Source organism: Lemur catta, chromosome 25 (assembly GCF_020740605.2).
Source record: "Lemur catta isolate mLemCat1 chromosome 25, mLemCat1.pri, whole genome shotgun sequence".
Lineage (NCBI taxonomy): Eukaryota > Metazoa > Chordata > Mammalia > Primates > Lemuridae > Lemur > Lemur catta.
Window position 1 is genome coordinate 9,596,318 of NC_059152.1, and position 22,658 is coordinate 9,618,975.

The 22,658-nt window shown below is 34.3% G+C and overlaps 1 protein-coding gene across 3 annotated transcripts in view; it reads right to left on the bottom strand.

Annotated features, from left to right (window-relative positions):
- Positions 1 to 2,640: 2,640 nt before the first annotated feature.
- Positions 2,641 to 22,658, bottom strand: part of ERO1B (endoplasmic reticulum oxidoreductase 1 beta) — a 61,237-nt gene continuing 41,219 nt past the window's right edge. Inside the window, exons 7-17 of one of the 3 annotated variants that reach the window (XM_045537256.1) lie at positions 21,429 to 21,549; positions 21,259 to 21,305; positions 18,407 to 18,418; positions 15,828 to 15,854; positions 13,180 to 13,272; positions 12,805 to 13,051; positions 11,496 to 11,565; positions 8,787 to 8,873; positions 7,701 to 7,834; positions 5,556 to 5,612; positions 2,641 to 2,973 (exon numbers count right to left, since the gene is read on the bottom strand). In XM_045537256.1, coding sequence (XP_045393212.1) covers positions 2,958 to 2,973; positions 5,556 to 5,612; positions 7,701 to 7,834; positions 8,787 to 8,873; positions 11,496 to 11,565; positions 12,805 to 13,051; positions 13,180 to 13,272; positions 15,828 to 15,854; positions 18,407 to 18,418; positions 21,259 to 21,305; positions 21,429 to 21,549 — 911 coding nt within the window. In that variant the 3' untranslated portion in view covers positions 2,641 to 2,957. Of the gene's footprint in view, positions 2,974 to 3,778; positions 5,613 to 7,700; positions 7,835 to 8,786; positions 8,874 to 9,864; positions 9,920 to 11,495; positions 11,566 to 12,804; positions 13,052 to 13,179; positions 13,273 to 15,827; positions 15,855 to 18,406; positions 18,419 to 21,258; positions 21,306 to 21,428; positions 21,550 to 22,658 lie in introns of those variants that run through there. The other 2 variants (XM_045537257.1, XM_045537258.1) reach the window with 2 other exon arrangements.

Below are 22,658 nucleotides of genomic sequence, written 5' to 3' on the forward strand. Positions count from 1 at the left end.
TTGCTTTTATTTTTTAACAGTACACGTGAGCTTACATTAGAATTGTGTGTAAGTATTTGAAACTTTATCAAGATTTCCAACTAAAATTTTATTTAAAAAGTACCCTTCTTTCATTTTAGATTGCTGCATGATAAAAAATAGACTGGTATGGGTCTGATCAGAGACATGCCTAGTATTCATTCTCATTTTTTATCGTATGTGAGAATTTTATGAAAAAACATTTCTAACTGTGCATAATGCTACTTAAGACTTCCAGATGGAGGAGCTGTTGGAAAGGATCAGGCTAAAATAGAATTCTTCTCATCAAGGGCTGTAAAGTTTAAAAACTTACTTCTTGAGCTAGATCTGTGACTTGCGTCTCTTTAACCTATAAGCTCCCCAGAATGCCTCCCTTTTTCTACTGATTCCTGTTGCTATGACATTTTCCCAAGAATCTCACTAACCTATGACAGTCCCTCTGGCCTTTCTGCAGTCCCAAGTCATGGTGTTCCTTGAAAGCATTAATTGAAGTACTTTAGATGTAAGCGCCCTTCCCTCTTATCATACGAATCTTTGACACATATCCAACTTTTGGACAAACAATTCATAACGGAATAAAAAAGGAAAGAGGATTTTATATGAAAACAGTCCTGAAATCACTTCTGGAGACTAAGCCTTAAAACAGAAACACAGATGAAATTCTGTCCACACAGGCAATGTGTGCTGCCTCTATTTGCCTTTACCTGTTTGGGCACTGGCAAATAGAATACTGACGTAATTAAAAAGTAGTAAAAAGTATGTCTTTATCAGGTAAACTAGCGAAAGAAGAGTGACACAGTTAAGTGGTTAAAAGTATAACTCTTGAGAGAACCTGAGCTGGAGAGAGTTTTAGCATGTTCCATATGTTAATTAAGCATTTTTAAAGCTCATATGGGAAAATAAGTAAGAACAGCTAGGAAACCTGTAACAAGAATAAAAGGTAGGAATGAGAGAGGACCAGTGTACCAGATATTAAAAATAAAGCCTAACAAAAACAGTGTGGTACTGGTACGTGACTAAATAGACCAATGAAATGGGAACAGAACCCAGACATAGAGCTAAATACATACGAGATTTTAGAAATGATAAATGTAGCCTCTCAAACTAGTGAGGAAAAAAATGAACGTTTCCGTAAATGGTATTAGAACTGGGTTAATCATCTGGGAAAAAAGTTAGGTTGAATCCATAACTTACATCTTATGCCAGGATACTCCAAGGGTTCAATATTTAGATGTAAAATAATAAAATCATAAATATTCTGTAAGAAAATATAGACAAATTATTCTATTGCTCTGGGTTGAGGAAAGCATTCTTAACTATGACTCAAAATCCAGAAACCACTAAAAAATTGATAAATCAGACTAGACTACATAAAAATTTTTTAAAATGAACATGGGCAAAACCATCATTAGCAAAGCCAAAGACAGATAACAAATTAGAAAAAAAATATTTGCAGCTCGTTGCATTCAAAGGGTTAATATCCCTAAACAAATAAAATACCCCTAGAAATTGATAAGAAAACTACCAACAATATGACAGAAAAATAGGCAAGATATAAACACAACAGGAAATACAGATGGCTCTTAAAATATTAAAATGTGGTCAACCTTATAAGAATTTTCACATTGATGTATATTTCATATATCAGAATGGCCAAAATGCAACATGTTAGTACTGTCTATGTTAGTGAGGTTGTGGGTGAACAGGTACTGTCATAAATTTCAGATGTATGAATTGGTAACTGCCCCCTATGGAGGACAATATGACAGTATCTTTCAAAATTCCTAATGCACATAGTCTTTGAACCCACAATTCCATTTTTGGAAATTCAGACATACTTACATAAATGTGAAATGTTCCATAAAGAAGAGGTCACACACACAAAAATGTGAAATGACATATACAAGGTCTGGAAACAGCCCAACTGCCCATTAATAGGAGACTGGTTAATTCAACAAAGGCACATCCATATTACAAAATACCAAGCAGCTACTAAAAAAAATGAGAAAGCTATCCAGCGATATGTGAAGACTGCCAAGAAAAATTAAGTGGGGGAAATTTACTGTGGGAGGTATGTGTGTAGTGCAGGAAGTTGGGCCAAGGGTAGAAGGAAGACATTCACTGAATAACTTTTTAGATTATTTGGTTTTTAACCATGTGAATGTATTACCTATTCAAAAACCTAAATAAAATAAGCATATTTTAAAAGTGTTATGCTTCAATACAAATCAAAAGATGTGAAAAGTCCCTACTTTTGAGATGAGTGGTAATAAGCCAGCTTATGAAATTATACAAATAGACCACATTATGACTTAAATTCTAGCTCTACAACCTAGATTAGAATCTGTAACTATGGACAAGTTGCTTAGCCTCTTCTCTCTGTCCTGTTTTCTCATTTATAAAATGGAGAAGTAATTATACCTAGCGATTAGTGCAGCTGTGAAGATTAAATGATGCATGTAAAGGCCTAAGACAGTGCCTGCCATTGTGTGCCATTATGATTATAAGAAGTAATAACCTCAGATTACTTATGTTTTTTTCCTTCTCTACAAATTATAACCAAATCCTCATGCCATAAAAGAAACACTTCAAATAGAGGGGGAAGACAAGACAGAAAAGATCGCAGAAACATGTACTTTAATTCACTTTTCTAGGTTCTGGTGGGTACAACAGTAAATTATTTGGAATTCTGTTCAAAAATCAAAGCTGCACCTGTAGATGTCACTTAAAATAGAGTACACATAGATTTATGTGTTGTTTTTTTTTTTTACCAAATAATTTCCATGATACCATGCACCTAATCTGTGTATTTTGGTGAATAGCTATGGTTTCTGCAGGCACTTCATTCAGTTTGTAAACTGCTGAGAGGTTTACTGTGAACTGTTCCCAAATTTCCAGCTGAAGGCAATGCTGATGAAGATCAAAATAGCTGTCCTTTCTTACATACAATGGCACCTAGGCAAAGTTGAAAAACATGGCACAGTGTTTCATATACATAGATTACAAACTTTGAATCACAATGTTAAAATGTCAAAACATTGACTTATCAAATTTCAAAACTGTGAAACCTATTACTATTCTGTCTGATCCTCCTCAAAATGTAAGAATCAAAACAGGAGAAATATTCAAAATTTACCAATTTTAATATATAATTTGTCTGATTTACATAGATGCCACTTAAGAGGAAAATAAACTCATGCCATTGAAGGAAGGAATATATTCCTTTTCTTCATTTTCATTACATCATCAGCTGGTACAATCATTTCTGTCAATTATATTATCAAGTGCTGGATTTTTAAATTAAGTGGTGAGATTAAAAACAAAATGCCAAGAGATATTCACCAGCTAAGCATTTTCACAATGCAAACATTAGTATCACTTTACAACAAAAGGTATGTGAATTGGAAAAATAGTTCATATCACAAGGACCATAAAAGTGTCACCACGCTCATACTGTCAATTTAAGAAATACACACATACACAAAAATGTAGGCTGCCCCCTTGTTAAGTGTAGTGGTGAGTTAAAAAGAAAAAATGTAGGCTGCCCCCTACAATCTAATTTATGATAAGATAAAATTAATCCATAAATGAATTTCAGGTTAAGAATACCTCGTTTATTTTCTTAGTCATAAAAACATTTGTTAAAACCCTTAAAAAGAACTCTTAATCCCAACCAGATCTTTTAATTTCCTAGAACACACACTAATATACTATTTTTCCAAAGATTAAAACAAATCACACTTACAGAAAAGGCAATAAATGGAAATGACCAAGCGTTTTCTTAAGTAAATAGTTTAAATAATAGCCTTTATCTTTAACTGAGGGAACAGTAGAGTAACACTACCAGAAGTATCTTTAAATTTGCAGTAATAGACAAAGTGCAAAATTTTCACATTTTCTTAAACTCCGAATGAACACTAAATTAATAATTCTCATTAATTTACTATCAAGATTAGTCACTTTTAAGACATTTTTCCTTAAGGTCCCTCCCTCTCCCCTACAATACTTGCAACTCTGAAAAGAAAAAGTGGCAGAGGTTCCAATCAAGCCAGTCTTTTTTATTCAGCTTAAAAACCACCACCACCACCATCAACAAGACTCCAGGTTTATAAAGATTAGACATTAGTGAGAAAGTAACTTGTGAGACCTTACTCCCTCCAAGGGATGGCTAAGTATTTTTAAAAGAGGGGTGAGCCAACTAAACACAATTTAAAATCATCAATGAACACATTTCAGACTTTGGTAGGATAAGACAGGGTTTAAGAGCACTTATTATTTACTTCAGAAAAGACTGCAGCGTCTAAGGAGAAACTAGATTTTGTATCCGCATTACTTCTACACAGATGCAACCTTCCAAATTAATCATATTCTATTTACTGACACCTTTAAAAGAATCAAGATTTTAAATCCCAGGTTTAGAAACTGCCAGTTTAGGACTTATTAGCCATGTGTTGGTACAAATCACACAAAGTACCATTTATATACAAAATGAAAAGAAAAGCAGGGGCGGGGCTTAAAGGAGGCTGGACTTAATCTATTAACTGCTTACATATCCTACCAAAGAAAATCACAGAGAGGATTGCATAGATTGCATTCTAGAATTAAAACCTATAAAAATGCTTTAATTTAAAATAGCAAATTTTGTATATATAATGCTTTTAATTGGCATTATAAATTCATATAGTCCCATTCAAATTTTATCAAGAAGTAATCTGTTAAATATTTATTCAATTTTTTTTTTCTAAAAGAAACTGAAAATTTCTAAAATTTCTCTGTCTCTAAAGCTTCTAGGAACAAAGAAAAGCAAAATCAAAAGAAGGTTCTAAGCAAAATACTCTTGAGCCAGCCCACTAAATCTGGCTGGGTAGCATAGGGGCGAGTACCTATTCACCTTACCAGAGCAGGCCGTTTAGACAGAAAACAGCACAGCAACAACTACTAAAAATCTTAAATAAAAACCACTGAAGTTGAAGTCATGGAAAATCTTAAGGAATTTTTATGAAAGGGCCATTCATCACGGTGACAGTTCCATATTATAGAAAGTGACACACAGAGCTAGGCAAGGCTAAAAACACATTAAAAAAAAAAATCACTGATAAATTTTTGTCACTGATACCAGCCCTAAGCAACGTTTGTTCCCTAATTCTCCTTTTCCATAACACACTGTAAACTGTGTTATTAGAATGGAGACATAGTCATTTAAAGTTTGACAACTGGAAATATAAAGGATAATAGAATAAAAACAAAAGCAATTCTAAGCAAATAAAATAGAATATTCAACAGATGAAAACACATGAAATTAAACAGAATTAGTATAACTTACATATTTTAAAAGTATATACTTAATTTATAAATATTTCTAGTTGATAATCTATGAAGAATCATAAATATTCAAGTGAGCATTTGAATTTTTTCTTTAAGAGTTCAGAATTCTTGAAATCTTGGAAGATTAGTCTCTTTCTGCTGAAAGTCCAAGATTAAAAGGCTTTACACAGTCATTTTATGTCTCTAGTTAGACATATAAAAGCCTTTATTACCTACTGTGTTGTAATAAGACTTTAAAATTCTGTAACTCTCTTATACTTGTAGAAAGCCTATGAAGAGGAAAAAAAGCACATTAGTACAGCATGATACTGCGTACATGAAACATACATATTTCAAATGACTGATACTGTTACATGGGCTATAATTTGAAAGCAAAATCTAAAAGAAAAAACATCGAAGCTTCTACTTTTAAATTAGTATGCTATAATTTCTTATTAAAAATTGACACAACATGGAGCTGTGATTCTTAGGTCTTGGTTTAGAGGGGGCAAAGGAAAGCAGATACTTCATATTATCAACTGATATGACATTAATATGGGAACAGGATATGAATAAGAACCTCAAAAATCATTTACATTTGGTTTTATAAATTCATTTTGCACATTCCTCTCCAAATGACCACTCCTTTATCGTTGCTCCCCAAACACACTAATTTATTTTATGTTGTTAGCTCCCAGAGGGTAAAGACTCTCCCACTGAGTCTTCTGTCCCTGTGCCCTGTACCCATCAATGCTTACAGTGTTCAATAAATGATTACTGACTGACTGAATGAATGAATGAACTGTTTCTCAGCCCAGACCCAACAGTAAGACTCTGGAATGGGAATCACAAAAAAATAATTTTATAAGCTCTATTATCCTTATGTACAATTCGGGGTTGATACAAGAAAAATCTCATGTTTTTCTTTGTTTCTTATAACTTAGGGTGATGTAGTATGCAGTCTTTGGCTCTTTACTCTTAAGTACTTGATGGATGAAAAGTTAGCATTTATTGAGAGCTTAATGTCAGGCAATGCTGTGAGCCCATCATATTTATGATCTTAACATTAAAAATACTATAGGTAGACATAATTAACCCTGGTTTTACATTTTAGGAAAACTGAGGCTCAAATCAAGTAACTTACCCAGAGTTATGTGGCTAGTAGGTGGATTCTGATCAGTGAGAAAAGTTTTATCGTCCTCATTTTATAGAGAGAGGAAACAAGCTAATATAGAACAGTGATATGCTTGAGCTTACACTACTCCTAAAAGGCAACCCGGATTCCAGAACTTTAGTACTCTCTAGAGCAGGAAGGGTTATATTTATGAATATTCTTTTTGAGAATCAGGGAAATTCTGATGAAATCCAATTTTTTTCATCTTTCTCAATTTAATTTTATTTGGACTTAAAATGTTTAAATTCTTTAAAATCCTTTTCATTTCAATTTCATTTTAAATAATTTAAATTTCATTCAGTTTCTCCTGTGTTATCTTTCCACAGGCCTCATGAGTGGGTGGACTGAATTTTTCATGAAATATCAATACCAATTAACAATGGACATTCTATGTCTATCTTATGTTTGGGATCTCAACCTACATGGTCATCTTTAAATATAGGGGAGCAATAGGTGAAATCTTTGCTATTAAGACAGGAAATGTACAATCTATTTCTAATTTAATTGTTTCCTTTTAACTTAAGATGCATATTAAGGAATAATCTCTGTATCACTTGGGTCCCTGTTTAAAAAAAAAAATTCTTCCTTCATTTCACTTTTTGCCCTTTTTTCCAAGGCAGTATAGTATTATTTTCTATGATTCTTTTCCTTCTGTAGTCCCCACTTGGTAGTACATGTATCTATGAAGACAAATTCAAATTATTTTTTAAACCACTGGTGATGTGAACAAGCAAGCAAACTGTATGTCTGTATACAGAAAAAAATGGGGTAGAAATGAGTGAAAGAAAAATGACTCCTCAGCTTACAAAATAAAGAGCAGATAAAGGATTTAATCTCTTTTTCTTTTATCGCCTCAAACAAGCTTTCCTCCTTACTCCTGCTGTTGTGTTTGAATATGTTGGAGCTAAGCTAAAGAGACTATTAGCAGAATGTTACACTTTCCCCACAAAATTGAGGTGGCAAACTGAGAAATATTGGCAATTTCTATTACTTTTAATATAAATTTAATAGAAACTATTAATTTTTCCTATGACCTGTAGGGAAACTGACTGGTCAGCATTAAAGCCACTATGAGTACAGGTATAATATAATTTTATCTTTTTGTCAACAAAACAAGCCCAACTTTAGCAGAGAAGCTGATCTTCTCAGTTTGTTGAAACCCAAAGAGGAATCAAAAGTCTTTCACTGTAAAAATGGTTCTTACCTTCCAAAAGCATTTAAAAGAGCAACTATTTCCTGTCGCGTGAGTTGGAATCCTTTAGAAGGACTGTTCTCTGGAAGCTTTTGGATTTCTTTTTCGGAGAATAATATCTTCAGGGCAGTTCCTAAACCCTGAGTCTAAAGAAAATACCAAAAAACTTACTATCAACTTTACATAATAGTAACTACTATAAAAGTTTAAAGGAATACTTAACAGCCACTGTCACAACACTTGGGAAATTCATATGAACTGGGCTTTTCACCAAAATGTTAAACTACCGTTTCTACTTCCACACAGGTTATGTATATGATAAATTTATCTAAGCTGTTAAGGAAACCTGAATAGTCTAACACTTACTGGATACATACCATACGATCCTCCAAATTACTAAAATGCCTTTTTTTAACCTTGAAAATATCACATTAGGATTACAATGTTCTATTTGTAACCCTAAAAGTATTTTCTATAACCTTTAGCAATTAAAAACTCAGAGATTAGTGATGCCTACCCTTAATTTCTCAATTGATTAGCACTAGAGAAAAAGAAAAATTTGATTTCAGTGTGGCCTCCATTATTATAATTCTGTCTCTTGATTTTCTATAAATAATCATCTTTGTAACAAAAATAAGAGAAAATACCAGTCTGTTTTACGCTGAATATATACGGTAATGGGCCTGCCTTGCAGTCTTCCTATTTTGTGACTAGGTAGTCTTATTTTGATCATTGAAACAAATTCAATAACCAAGTTTGATATTTAAGTCTTTTTATATAATTATATTTTACCTTCTGTATACTCTGTTCATAACTACCAACTTCAGAAATGAATCTTGAGATTGTGCCAAGAGAAACATAGATAAAATAAAACTAAAATCATTACATAGACTAATACAAAAACATCTTTACACATACACATATACACACAGTTTAATAATATTAATTTTCATCAATAAAACAAAAAACACACTGTGGATCTGCCTATTTCTTAATTCTGTTCAATCAACAATGAGGATATTTTAATAAAGTTTTAAACTCCTCAGTGGAAAAACTTTAGATTATTAATAGTTTCAAAAGAGAAGACAACACACAGACCTGTAATTTCCCCCATAATCTGCATTTGTCACATCCAACACAGTCCATTATACGGGAGATATTCTTGAAATGTAATCGGAATTCCTCCTAGCATTCAAAAATAATTTCAGTGTAATCAGACTTTTAAAATTAAATTGCATTTGGCTGAACTATAAGTTTTTGAAGTTTATTAATGAGTTGTTTTTCAACACTGAAGAAAAACATTTGAATTTGTATAGCGTAACATAGCACATAAAACAAATGATGTTAATAAAATTCATTCTATATGTTACTTCAACAAACTTTTTACTGAGGGGTGTTTTTATGCAAAACAACAAAATGTGCACTATGGGAGACACAAAAGTAAGTAATACATGGTCTTTACTTTTAAGGAACTTAACTGCTGCTTCCATTTGATATCTACACACAACCAGTAATAAATATAGCTATTCTGTTTCATTTGTTTTTATTTTTATTTTTCATTTTTTGAGACAGAGTCTCACTTTGTTGCCTGGGCTAGAGTGCCGTGGTGTCAGCCCAGCTCACAGCAACCTCAAACTCCTGGGCTTAAGCGATCCTCCTGCCTCAGCCTCCCGAGTAGCTGGGACTACAGGCATGCGCCATCAGGCCCAGCTAATTTTTTGCATGTATTTTTAGTTGTCCTGATAATTTCTTTCTATTTTTAGTAGAGACGGGGTCTCGCTCTTGCTCAGGCTGGTCTCGAATTCCTGCCCTTGAGTGATCCTCCCGCCTCGGCCTCCCAGAGTGCTAGGATTACAGGCATGAGCCACCGCGCCTGGCTGTGTTTATTTTTGATGCTTTGCTTTGTGTGATCCTGTATCAGAAAGCTAGTCCTAAAATAATGATATTTTTATTATCACTCCTTAATACTATACTATGTTTGTCATGGTTGCTCAATTAACATCAGTAATGACAGGCGTCTACGAAGTGTATGGTCCCACAGTCTCCCATGTCTGCTAATGCAGATTCTACAGACACTTTACCAGGTCCCTTATTTTGTGGAAGTAGTTTCCTACATAGGAGCAACTCTTCTGCCTGTAAGCATGTGTGTGTGAAATGCCTCTAAGAGTAGTCTCACCTTATCTGAGGAACATTGGTTAAGACAAAGTCTCCTCATCTGTTTCACATGGCAACTGTGAAAAGCAGAAACTACTTTATTACACTGAGGGAAACATTTTACTGCATGAAGCTGGAGGCAAGTAGCCTGAAAACTATGGCCACCACAAAGCCCTGCCCAGCTGCCCAAAGGGTTGAAAGGAATCAATACCTTGGCAAAAGAAAGATAATATAAGCAGAACACAAAAACTCCTTTGCTGGCCATTCTCATGTAATGCACGTTCTGTGGAGCAGATGGAAAATGGACTTAGGTACTCCTTTATACGCCCTTGAAAAATAGCTAACAAAATGCCAGCATTTCGTAGTTGAAAGCTTGTTGTGAGACCTTAGACCTTGCTTAGTCTCACTTTCCTCATCTACAAAAATATACATAATTACAGTTGCCCTGTCTGTTACACAACAGCATCCTGAAGATAAAAAGTAGAATATTTGTGTGAATACTTAGAAAAGAAGCACTATGAAAATGAAATAACATTAAATACCACAATAGCAATATACCTCTAAAACAACTGTGAAGCCAAACAACCCTCCAACATTAAAGTATAGTCAGAGCTAAATTACTTATAGAAATAGCAAGGAACTCTCACCAATGGAGAATCACTCAGTATTAATTTACTGGTTCTTGTAGTATATCTATATCTAAAATACATTGGGGTCCAATGTGTTTTAGAATTCAGAATTGTTTAAATTTTAGAAATACAGTACATACACTATATATCATGAAATTCCTCATCAGAGTGTGAGGCAACACCCTGTAGTCAAACACATTAATGGTTCTGCAGCAAAATATAAGAATATTCATACAAAGCAGAATTCTTAAAAAAAAAAAAAAAACAAATACTATGAGTACCTATTGTATTCTTACATCAGTCAGGTTGGGTTTTGCTAACAAATACCTTGCACCAAACATGAGAAAATGTTACCATTTTTGGAGCCTTTTGGATTTCAGAACTGCATATAAAAGATTGTGAAGCTGTACTAGAAGAATATTTGCCAGTCAATTTCAAATACTTTTATGAACATTTCAAGGGTACAATTTGTTTCTTAATGTACTTTACACAAATCAAAACAAAGAATGCCTAGTAAGTTTGATGATGTTCCTAAAATATATTCTCTGTCTGATATTACAGGTTAACAGGTAAGTTTTACCTTTTAGGTAACCAAAAAGGACAAAAACATAATAGTTCAAAAAACTAACATTCCATAAAATAAACTTTAGATAAATATACTATTTATTGCCCTCAAAGTGGCTAAAATCTATTTTGATAGCTGCATCAAAACAATAATATACACTGATTGTAAACTAAGAAAATTTTCTCTCAAAAAATCTTTCAGAAAGACATTCATAAAGGTGTAATACTTATTGGACATAATAACAACTGAGGATTCACTAAGCAGTTGGTTAAACCAGAAAAGAGAAAGGAATTAAGAAGGAAATAATGGAGAGGCCTTTTTGTACCACTTATAGTAAAATCCAGTCAGACCAACTTCAACAAGTTGGAGAACTAGGAAAGAAAAGAATTTAGATGAATGGGATGACAACACAACCGGTGAACTGCTCCCAACCCTGTCCGCTAATAAAGAACTTTTTACCTTTAATGATTTGGCCCCTTTTTTGTCTCCCGCAAACATGGATTTCTCATCAAAGTGCATAGGAAAGGACCTGACAAAAATGAGAGTTACATGTTACAGACGAAAAATCCAAGTACTTTGTATTAGAAATCTGGTAGAATTTTCTATCCCTATAAATGTTTAAAATTCATTATTTACTCATAGGTAAGGTTTAGTAGGAAGGTGACAAACAGTTCACATAAAAACTATTTAATAAAAGACTAAAGCAAGATACAGATAGTTTTGTAATTTATAAAACTGTAATGTTTTAAAGAAATTGCATGATAAAAAAATAAAAAATTTAAAAAGTGCTAGAGCACAGACAAAAAAAGAAATAGAAATTACGTGATAAAACAATCTAAACATTTAACTGAAAACAACTTACGTGAAAACCAGGCAACTCTTTTAACATTCTTTTAAAATTTAATACATAATTTACTTTAAACACTTCTTAATCTAACTTTTCTCCATGCTCATTTTAACAACCAGTAAACCAAGTTTTATAGACCAAGCATTTTTTTTTTTTGGTACTTTATTAATTTTTTTTAAGGTTATATTCTAGAAGGTATGGCTAATGTTCCCTTACATATTCATCTCAATGTTAACATAATATCATCTAAATTTAAATCTTGTAACTGGAATAATATAATTGATAGAAAGAAAAAGTAATATTGAATTTTCATACTACATAAAATTTTGTGATATTTTAAAATATAGTCTATTCTCAAGTGTGAAAGTTTCTGCAACAAAACTCTATAGATGCTTTTTAGTTGACATTTTAAGAAATTTTTTTTTTTTTTTTTGAGACAGAGTCTTGCTCTGTTGCCCCAGCCTAGAGTGCCGTGGCATCAGCCTAGCTCACAGCAACCTCAAACTCCTGGGCTTAAGCGATCCTTCTGCCTCAGCCTCCCAAGTAGCTGGGATACAATACAGGCATGTGCCACCATGCCCAGCTCATTTTTTCTATATATTTTAGTTGTCCAGATTAAAAAAAAAAAAAATAGAAATTAAGTAGAGACGAGGTCTCGCTCTTGCTCAGGCTGGTCTCGAACTCCTGACCTCGAGCGATCCACCTGCCTCGGCCTCCCAGAGTGCTAGGATTACAGGTGTGATCCACTGTACCCGGCTAAGAAATATTTTTAAGTACCTGATTTCTATTAATCATTTTCCTTCTTAGTTTTAATTCTCCCTTTTCCTAACTTTTAGGAGTAAGTTTTTGTTGTACTTTAAGTGCTACCTCATTTGAATACAGAGTGGAGAACTTCAGATCCCTGACATAGTCAATTCTTACTTTGTATCTTGAAAGATGTTCAGTAAAAGGGTTTTTGTGTCAGCATCTTCTTCTCCATTTCCAGTGTAAAGATCGACAATCGAGCGCTCAAAATATGGGGCCACCTTTGACAAAGCTCGAAGCTCAATCAAGTATAAAAAGTACAGGTTCTTTAGCCTTCTTGGACCTTCTCCCTTGGTTTCCACAGGGTCAAAGCGGCGCTTAAATTCTTTGATGTTAGGTCCCCAACTAGGTTTACCCCAGGTTTCTAAAGAGAAACAGAATACATTATGTTTTTTAGTAAACAGGATATTTTTTTGCTTTAGAGATACGAGTTTCCTCCCAATAATTTTTACACTATTAGAAGGCAAAACTTCCACTTAAAAATCTGGTTACCTTCCAAAAGATAATTTGCACATAGATGTAAATTGATACTGGCATGAAGTCCCGATATAAGCTTATAGAAGACTCTTTTCTCCAGACACAAACCTGAATCAGAAAAATATTGAAAAATAAATCACACCCATTTCGACAACAGAAATATTGAAACAAGGAGATGCAGTAGATAGGCTTATTTTCAAAGTTAAGATTCAAAGATATTAAAAATGAAAAAAGGAATAACATGAAAACAATTAGATCAAGATTCTCTTACTAGAAGACAAAATAGGATTCTGGCTTTAGAATGGAGTTAACTGAATATAATGAGAACTTAATGCAGACCAAGACAGAAAAGTTTGGGCTACTGGAAGTCCAAACACTATGAATACAGTTGGCAAGTTCCCATGGAACCCAGAAGGCTACAGCACAGCTATTTTTGTGATTTAGGCTAAAAATTTATTAAAGCAGACAATTATAAAGTCAGTGCTTTGACTTAACAATAGCTGTTTCTTCCTTTCCCTTCTCTATATGTGTTCTTTTGTTGAACCTACTTGACAGTGGAGAAAGAAGGGTCTTACTAACTTTCTGCCCTGGAATTCTCTTAATTTCATTTACCTATATATTCCACTTGCAAGGAGCTGAAAGTTGGTAAACAGACATCTAGGAATTTCAACTAATAAAAAATGTATGTGGACTATTAATATTATTTCAGTAGCATCATATGAGATGGAGTTCAGGATATATGAAGGGAAATTATTTTACACAGCCTTCTTAACCCACACAGGCTTTTGCTCAAAACGTACGACAGAGGTCAAGATAATCCCACCATCCTATCCTACCCCTGCCTCCATTTAAAAAAATTTTCTCTTATAATACTAACACGGATTGTGAATATACTTAATATCACTACATGGTAAACTTAAAAATAATTAAGATGGTCAATTTTGTGTTTACCACAATAAAAAAAATTTTTTAGAAAAATATTCTTTGTGGGAAATTTTAAAATAAATAAAAATGCAGAAAACTAAGTTTTAAGAAGTCACCGGATACAGAACAATTAGCTTTTTCCTTTTTTCACCACCCAACAGTTTTTTTTGTTTGTTTTTTAACACTCTCCATGGGGGGGAAATAGGCTTCAATAGTGGAAAGTAAGATACTGTGTCATTTATATGCTGAGGGGATTTTTTTAAATGTAAGATTATTTATGTGGCTTACTTTGCATGGGTTCAAGGTCTTTTAGATCAATTTACTCTCTTTTTATGTCCTACTAGAGATGGCTTTGAAATAAGTAGCCTCTAATAAGAAAAAATAATTCTTTTGAGATCTCAATCCCTAATTCAGAATTCTTGCTAGAATATTCAAACTGTCATGGATGGGGGCCAAAAGATAGAAATTAAATTCTATTTTGTACCTTCCTCCTAAAAGTATATGGCTAATTCTTAATTTTTACAATATTAAGAGATACAAACAATATGAACAAATTTAATAAAACATTAAGTACTAGCTTCTCTAGTAAAACTGTTCATCAAATCTTCTATCAAGTAGCAAAATAATCAGATTTGAAGTTTCCTTTCTTTTCTTTCCAGTGTACATCTCTATAAGCAGGACTTTTGCCCAATAAAATGGCTGAAGACTAGAGAAGGGACAGTAGGCAAAACAAAGCTCCAACTACCTCCTGTAACCTAAATATTACTATCCACAATTTGTATCTTTAGAGTAGAGCTTAATAATTAAACAAAGCTATGCATCTTCTACATAAGCCATTTTTCAATATTACTCTCAACAGTATTTGCACATCAATAATGTTCACTTTAATAATGGCCAATATATGTACATAGTTCATTAAAAACAAAGAAAAATCATGTTCATAAGATAACATGACCAATTAACAAAGATAAAACAGAATTAACAATTTAGTTTAACTCTGTAGAGTTCCTATAAGGTTATGGCTATGAAATATCAATTTTCCTTTATCATTCAACCTGCTCATCTTTCATTAATACATTTTAACTTTTAGTTTCATAAACTAATGGTGATTTGGTAAAGTAAATTTTTTAAAGCACCATATATTCAGTTATTAACCTAAATTTGTTAAAATCCTAGAACACTTCAGCTTTCCATTAATAACATTTTCTACTTTCAACACTGGAAATATAAGAATGCAAAAGCACCTAAAACATTGGGATCTATGTTGCTTTATCTTTTAATTAGACACGTTCAGACTATATTAACTCATGCAAACACCTTTTAAATTCAAATTTATCTTCCCTCAGTTTTTTCTACAAAATGTACTTCCTTCCAAAAGGAACATCTCTGCTTTAAAAATAGATTTGCATACTGGTTACTAGAAAAGTAGTTTGGATGAGCATTACATACAGAACGGAAATAAGACCAGGGAACCCACTGTGAACAAGTGATGACAGTATCTGGCCTGTGTATTTATATAACACTAGTTTTTGGCTGACCAATATCCTCAAACTTTTTATACCATTTTATCCCAAAATATAACAACTGAAAACAAATGTTATTTTCTTTCAAATACCGTCAAAACTAGTTGTCTAGGTAATAAAATTCTAAAACTTAGAAAATATGGTATGTAAACTATGCTCAATAAAATACATTTTTACAAAAAGCCAATGTATTTAAAACACAGACTTTAAGTTTACCTTCTAGCCATGTATAGAATGATTCTCCTAAAAAGAGAGGCACATAAAATTGGGTTAAAATATTTTATATGATCATTTATAGAATAAGTTAAGTCTATAAAATATTATGACAGATTTAAGTAATATCTCTAGAGATGTCTACTGCTTCAGGTGAAATGGAAAAATAGGCATATGATTCTAGGAAATAAAGCCCACAAGTAATTTAAGTAACTTTAAGATAATGTTCTTACAAGTAGTATTTTGACTATTAAAATTTTTGAGAAAACATTTCATTTAAAATATTACACAAATCTTATTCATCAAAGGTTTAAATATCCAAAAGCATGGGGGTAAATAGTCTAACAATCTTAAATTTGCTTTTCACAATAACAACCATACTATTTTTTTTTAATTTGAGGAAAAAAGTACATTATAATATAAACATCAAATTATTATTTATTCCATTTTTACTAAGACAATAAAGTTAGGTATATTTCCTTAATTACCTAACAGTATTAACTCTCAAGGGACAATAAAAATGCCCTTAATTTTCAATATAATTCTTCAGAAAAGTTAATGAATAGAATATGGAAGGGCTTGACCTATCAATGTGCTAATGCCGTAAGAACCATTCCTATTGCTGGGGAGATGTGGTCAAAGGATACGAAATTTCAGATAGATAGGAGGAATAAGTTCAAGAAATCTACTGTACAACATGGTGACTATAGTTAATAACAATTTATTATTTCTTGAAATTGCTGAGAGATTTTAAGTCTTTTCACAAAAATGATAAGTCTGTGAGGTAATGTATGTATTAATTAGCTCAATTTAGCCATTCCACAATGTATACATATTTCAAAACATCATGTTGGACATAATAAAGATAAATAATTTTTGTCAATTTTTAAAAAAGAACTATTCCTGGCCCAATACTCTTCTTCTGAGTGTTGAAAAAAAAAAAAGAAAGAAAGAAAAAGATGGCAGTCAATAAAGACCAAAATTGTTTAATGTACCTCCTAAGTTACTGATCCTTTTCTTATTATTTTTAAATTGGGAGTGATAGAAATTATAGAAAACCCAGCACAGAGATGACCTCAGTAAGGAGTCTGTGGGATAAATTAGATGATGGGGAATTACTTTGCCACCTTTGCAAAAAAAACAAACATCTTTCTACAGATTCATTCATTCAACATACACCTAACTAAGGATCATTCATCATTATCTCACTTGTGTATTCAAAAAACCTCAAGTGCCAATAGGAAAAGTCTAACTCCCAAAGTCCTCAATAATTTGATCTCTACCCATCTTTCTAACTTAAACTACCACGATACAGTCTCTCCTACTGGTAAGAGTCTCCATACCAGCGGTCCCCTACCTTTATGGCACCAGGGACCAGTTTTATGGAAGACAATTTTTCCATGCCAGTGAGGGGCAGGGGGAGGCGGAGCTCAGGCTGTGATGCAGGATGGGGAATGGAGCGGCTGTAAATACAGATGAAGCTTCACTTGCTAGCTGCTGCTCATCTCCTGCTGTGTGGCGCCCCTACCCCTTTCCCAAGTTTCAAGGAACATAATTTTTCCATGGGGTGAGGGTAGGGGTGGTGGAGCTCTGCAGCCCAGTCAGCCATCAGCACCCGGGGGTTGGGGAACGGGGACTGCAGTCCTTACTATCTCCCCAAACATGCTTAACTCTTCCTTTCTCAACTCCTAGGTTCATGCTATTTCCACCAACTAGCACGTACTATCTAATTCTACTGGCCCAAATTTGTACCATCATTCAAAATTCATCTCAAATGCCACCTCCTCTAGTAAGCTTTCCCAAATCACTCCAGTGAGGTATGATTTGTTTTACCTCCAAGGAGCTATATCACCTACTGCCTATACCATTAAGGAATATTTTTTTACTTCATTACCATTGTTTATCTATAGTGCTTCTCCTTCCTACTATACTACGTATTGTCAGCTCCTAGAGGGAAGGCATCATGTTTTATACATCCTACTTTGCACAATACAATAGATCACAGTGCCCTTGAACAAAGATAGTAAACACCCAGTGGAAATAAATTATTCTGGCTGTTCTGAGGGTACCTAATGACTGATACTCATTCAGTAACCTGAAGTAACCAATTGTTGATAAGTTGTTCATCATCAGATTAAGTATTATATTGATATATAGGTTATAAATTTCAAAGTCACTAAGAAAATAAAGAGGGAGCAAGACAAATTATCTGATAAAAGTATCTTAACTTCTCTCCATTTTCCCAGAACATACTCAAGTAGATTTTAATACAGAAAATGGGGAATTTGGAATGTGAACTTGGTTTCCAAACTACACATTTAGGTAAAGTGGTCTTTACACTTTTTTAAACATACAACTTTGTACTATAAAAAATAATCTGTTTTTGTCACCATTTGTTGGTAGTTATCTTCCGGATAAACACTTTCTTTTGAATTACATAGAGGAAATATCAAATTTTGATCGTTTTAAACATTTCCTCTACATTTAAAGAAAGCACAAACGTAAGGAAATACCAAATTTTGATCATTGTAAACATTTCCTCTACATTTAAAGAAAGCACAAACGTAAGAGTTTCAACTCACCATTATCTTCGCCTAAAAGAGAAAATAGAAATGATTTTAGAAAATGTTTTACATAGCTCAGATTCCAACTTATATATTTTAATATGGGATTAAAACTGTTAAACTAACAATTATATCATGAACCTTGGTCAGTGCGTAGTCATCCTGGAAATGAGGCCTCTTAAAGTAACAGTATAAGATTTGCACGTATGTTTGATGCAATAAATAATATCGGAAAGCAACTAAAAATAATCATAAAAACCAGTAGTTTCAAAAATTAGCAAATATACAAAGTCGCTCCTTTTTTTTCTTTTTGAAACAGAGTCTTGCTCTGTTGCCCGGGCTAGAGTGCCATGGCGTTAGCCTAGCTCACAGCAACCTCAAACTCCTGGGCTTCAGCAAACCTTCTGCCTCAGCCTCCCGAGTAGTTAGGACTACAAGCTTGCGCCATCATGCCCGCCTAATTTTTTTTTTCTGTATATATTTTTATCTGTCCAAATCATTTCTATTTTTAGTAGAGACGGGGTCTCGTTCTTGCTCAAGCTGGTCTCTAACTCCTGACCTCCAGCGATCCTCCCGCCTCAGCCTCCCAGTGCTAGGATTACAGGCATGAGCCACTGCGCCCAGCCAAAGTCGCTCCTTTAATCTTCATGTACACAACACGCTATGAACATTTCTGTTTCCATGCTGGAATACTTTTCTCTTTTCAATTACTGCTCTTCAGCACAGATAGTAAGAGTACTTCCCTAAACTGTAATCAATGAACCCTCACTGCGGTGCTGCTCCAGGGCTGCCGGGAGGTATGGAACATGCTAGAAGGTTGGGCTTTAGGGCTCCACAGCAGCTCCACCTGTGTCAGCTTTGTATGTGGGATTCCGATGTAAGATTTCATTTTCGGAAAAAAGGTTCTGTTGCTCAAAAACTGTTGGAAAAATAGTTGTAGAAGCCTAACTGTTATAATTTAGGAATTGCATTGAAGAAACACAGTTAAGACATGGGGCCAGGTATGATCAAACCACTGCACTCCAGCCTGGGCTACAGAGCAAGACGCTGTCTCTTAAAACACACACACACACACACACACACCACCCCCCACCCCCCCACCCCCAGTAAAAGAGACAAAGGATAAGAAGCCACACGTCTTTTTCATGATCCAATTCCCTTCTCCGGGCAGTTTCAAAATGAGTTTAGGGAAGAAGAATATTTGCCACATTGTAATAGAGTGAGCACGTAACAGTAGTCCATGCGATCAACCCTTCCAAGTCTATTGTGTCCTCAGAAGGCCTAAAGATACAAATTTAGACCAGGAAATTCAATTTCTTAAATCAATCCTGGTCTAAAAAAAACACTGGAATGGTAGGTCAATTACAGAGTTATTCCCAGGGTTCAGTTCCTCACCGAGACTAGATTGAGGATGTGCCCAACTGACTACAGCAATGCTGTCCCATTGGAATATGATGCCAGCCACATAGGCAATTCAAAATTTTTCTAATAGCCACATCATTAAAAGTAAAATGTATACACATCCTACAACACAACAATAATGTTACATGATGCAAGGGTTAATCTTACCAAAACCATAAAGATCTGATTAGTGGCAATAATATTTTACACTGCTTTGGTTTTTAAATTTAAATGAACTAAAATTAAATAAAATTTAAAAATCAGTTTCACATTAGCCACATTTCATGTGCTCGGCAGCCCCATGTGGTGACTGCCCACTTTACTGGACAGAGCCCTGCACAGTACTGCTGAAGGCAGCCTAAGTTTCTGAGACTTCTCCACATTCTTTCTACTCAAAGTGTGGCACACGGGTCAGCATCCGAGGTAGCACCCAGAGCTTGTCGGAATCTTGGGCCTCCCCCAAGACCTACAGAATCAGAACCTGTATGTTATTAAGTCTTCTAAGTGATTTGTATACACACTGAAGTTTGAGAAGCACTGGTATAAGCCATTGGTTCTCCAACTTGGCTGCACACTGAAACCATCTAAAGAGTTCAAAACATACCAGTGCCTGGGTTCTTATCCCGAGGATTCTGACTTAATTATATGGGCAGGGCCTGAGCATCCAGATTCTTAAGAGGTCCCCAGGAAATCTCTGATATATATGGATTACTCACATGTTTATTTTACATAAAGCTTCTAGTTTAGGCAATCAGGGGCCCTGGGATAGCAACTGTCCAATTAGGCACCGCAGCAGGAGGGTGGGGCTCCCACAACCTGGGACTTTGTATCTCCCACCAGCCCGCCAAGTTCGGTCATCTCTACTGCTCTTTCTCTTTTGCTCTGGGAGGCCGAGGTGACTGCCACAGCCTCTGTGGCCCTGTGACTTGCAGGTACTGACTGAAAGATCCACAGAGAGGATGCCAGGACACCACAGAAGCTGGGAAGTGTTAACAAATGGCCACCATGAAGAGACCCATGGAGAACCCCTGTTGTGATGGGAGGTCAACACGCTGCCGTCAGCACAAGCCCCTGACAGCTCAGTTGTCTCCCCAACCTCACTGGGAGAAACTCGGGACAGAATTAAAGATGCTGGGTATTTTACCAAGGCTTTGACTGAAATGGCATATTTTCAAATATTCCTGGACTGCATTGAGGAATCAGGTTGACTTTGTAAGGCCAATAAGAAGCCCTTTACGAAAAAAAAAAAAGCTTCTAGTTTGGCATATAGCAGGTACTTGATAAATGACAGCAGTTATATAAAACATGTAAAGAAATCTTGAGATTTGACTAGGAATCTTATTCTTCTGTTGATCAAATTAAGAAAAAATATAAAATAGCTGACAATTTTTTCAGTGTAAAGTTTAGTTGCGAAGATATTTTACAAACAATATCTAAAAAGCATGAAAATGTATGTGTAAAGCACCTACCTCGGCTGGGCGCCAGAGGATTTAAAGGACGATAAACAGATCGGGGCCTGAAAAAGAAAGCACAACACCAAAATGTAAAATGGTTTGATTTTTCTATATAATTATTTTTCCAACAAAAATGCTCCCTTCCTCCACCCTCCCTTTACTCCTCCTGCCCACCCCCTCGTTACTTGAAACAGTTTTCGTCATAGATGCTGTTCCACACTCTCCACGCAGGGGTCCCTTTGTAGCCAGTGTAGCGCTCCGGGTTCAGCAACAGGTCTACGTACTGAGCAGCTGGAGATCTCTCATCTGAACAAGAAACAATTCATAAAAACCATCCATATTTCACCATTTATCTGAAACTATAGGTCTAGGTTAAAGAAATACTATGTTTTTTCAAGTAATCTCCAACTTAAATGTAGAGTGGTTAGCATACTTGTAAATGTACTTGGCCCAGGATTTATAGTAACTTGGAAAAATTACTTCAGAGAGACAAAAACACAACTATTCCCTTTCCATGGGAAACTCAGTGCTCTTTTAAGTAATGTAACATCCCTCACCTTATTAAAGACATTAATCATTTCTTAATTTTTAACCACCCACGATTGAAAAGACCAAATAGAATCATAACCTGCTTTAATATTTTATGCAATTTCCTCTCTAAGCATATACCTACCTCCCTAACCACATGCTTGCGAACATTTTGGTAACATATATTGTATTAAAAATAGAGATTTCCTTGCTTCTCTTTACTTGGATTTATGAAGTAAATGGCTCTATAACTTTGTGATTCAAATCTGATTATTCATAAAGCTACACAATGCTCCAGTTTAAAAAAATACATATTACTTATTTTCACCAATGTTAACATATTGAAGTGTTTTTTTCACTCTCAAACTAATATAGTTGGCACAACTTTCAAAAACTTGTTGAAATATTTAAAATTTAAACAACTTTTGCACGTTGAAACTCAAATGAGTATTTACTAGATCTCTACTATTTGGACATTTTAATAGAGATCTTTGAGGAATACAAAAGATAAAGAAAAATGCTCTTAATTATTTTTCTGCACATTCTAGGTAGAAATGGGAAAAACATGCTTTCATAACAAAAGAAAAATTATAATGACTGATTCACAAATGTATGATCATAATACATATAAGCTCAAGTGCTCTGTATGTTGGCACAGATGTATTCCTTAACTTATTTGCTTACTACCTTTTGTTGTCATGAGATTAAATCAATAGTACATAGGCACCTGGATTAAACAAGGGTACAAATATGATTATTAAATGTCCCTCTTCCTTTCATTACCTGATGGTATGTACTCCTGTCCGTGAACAATATTCACTGGACATTCAATGATCACAGATTGGGATTATCCATAGTAATAAAGGGAAAATGGCATCTCAATTCAT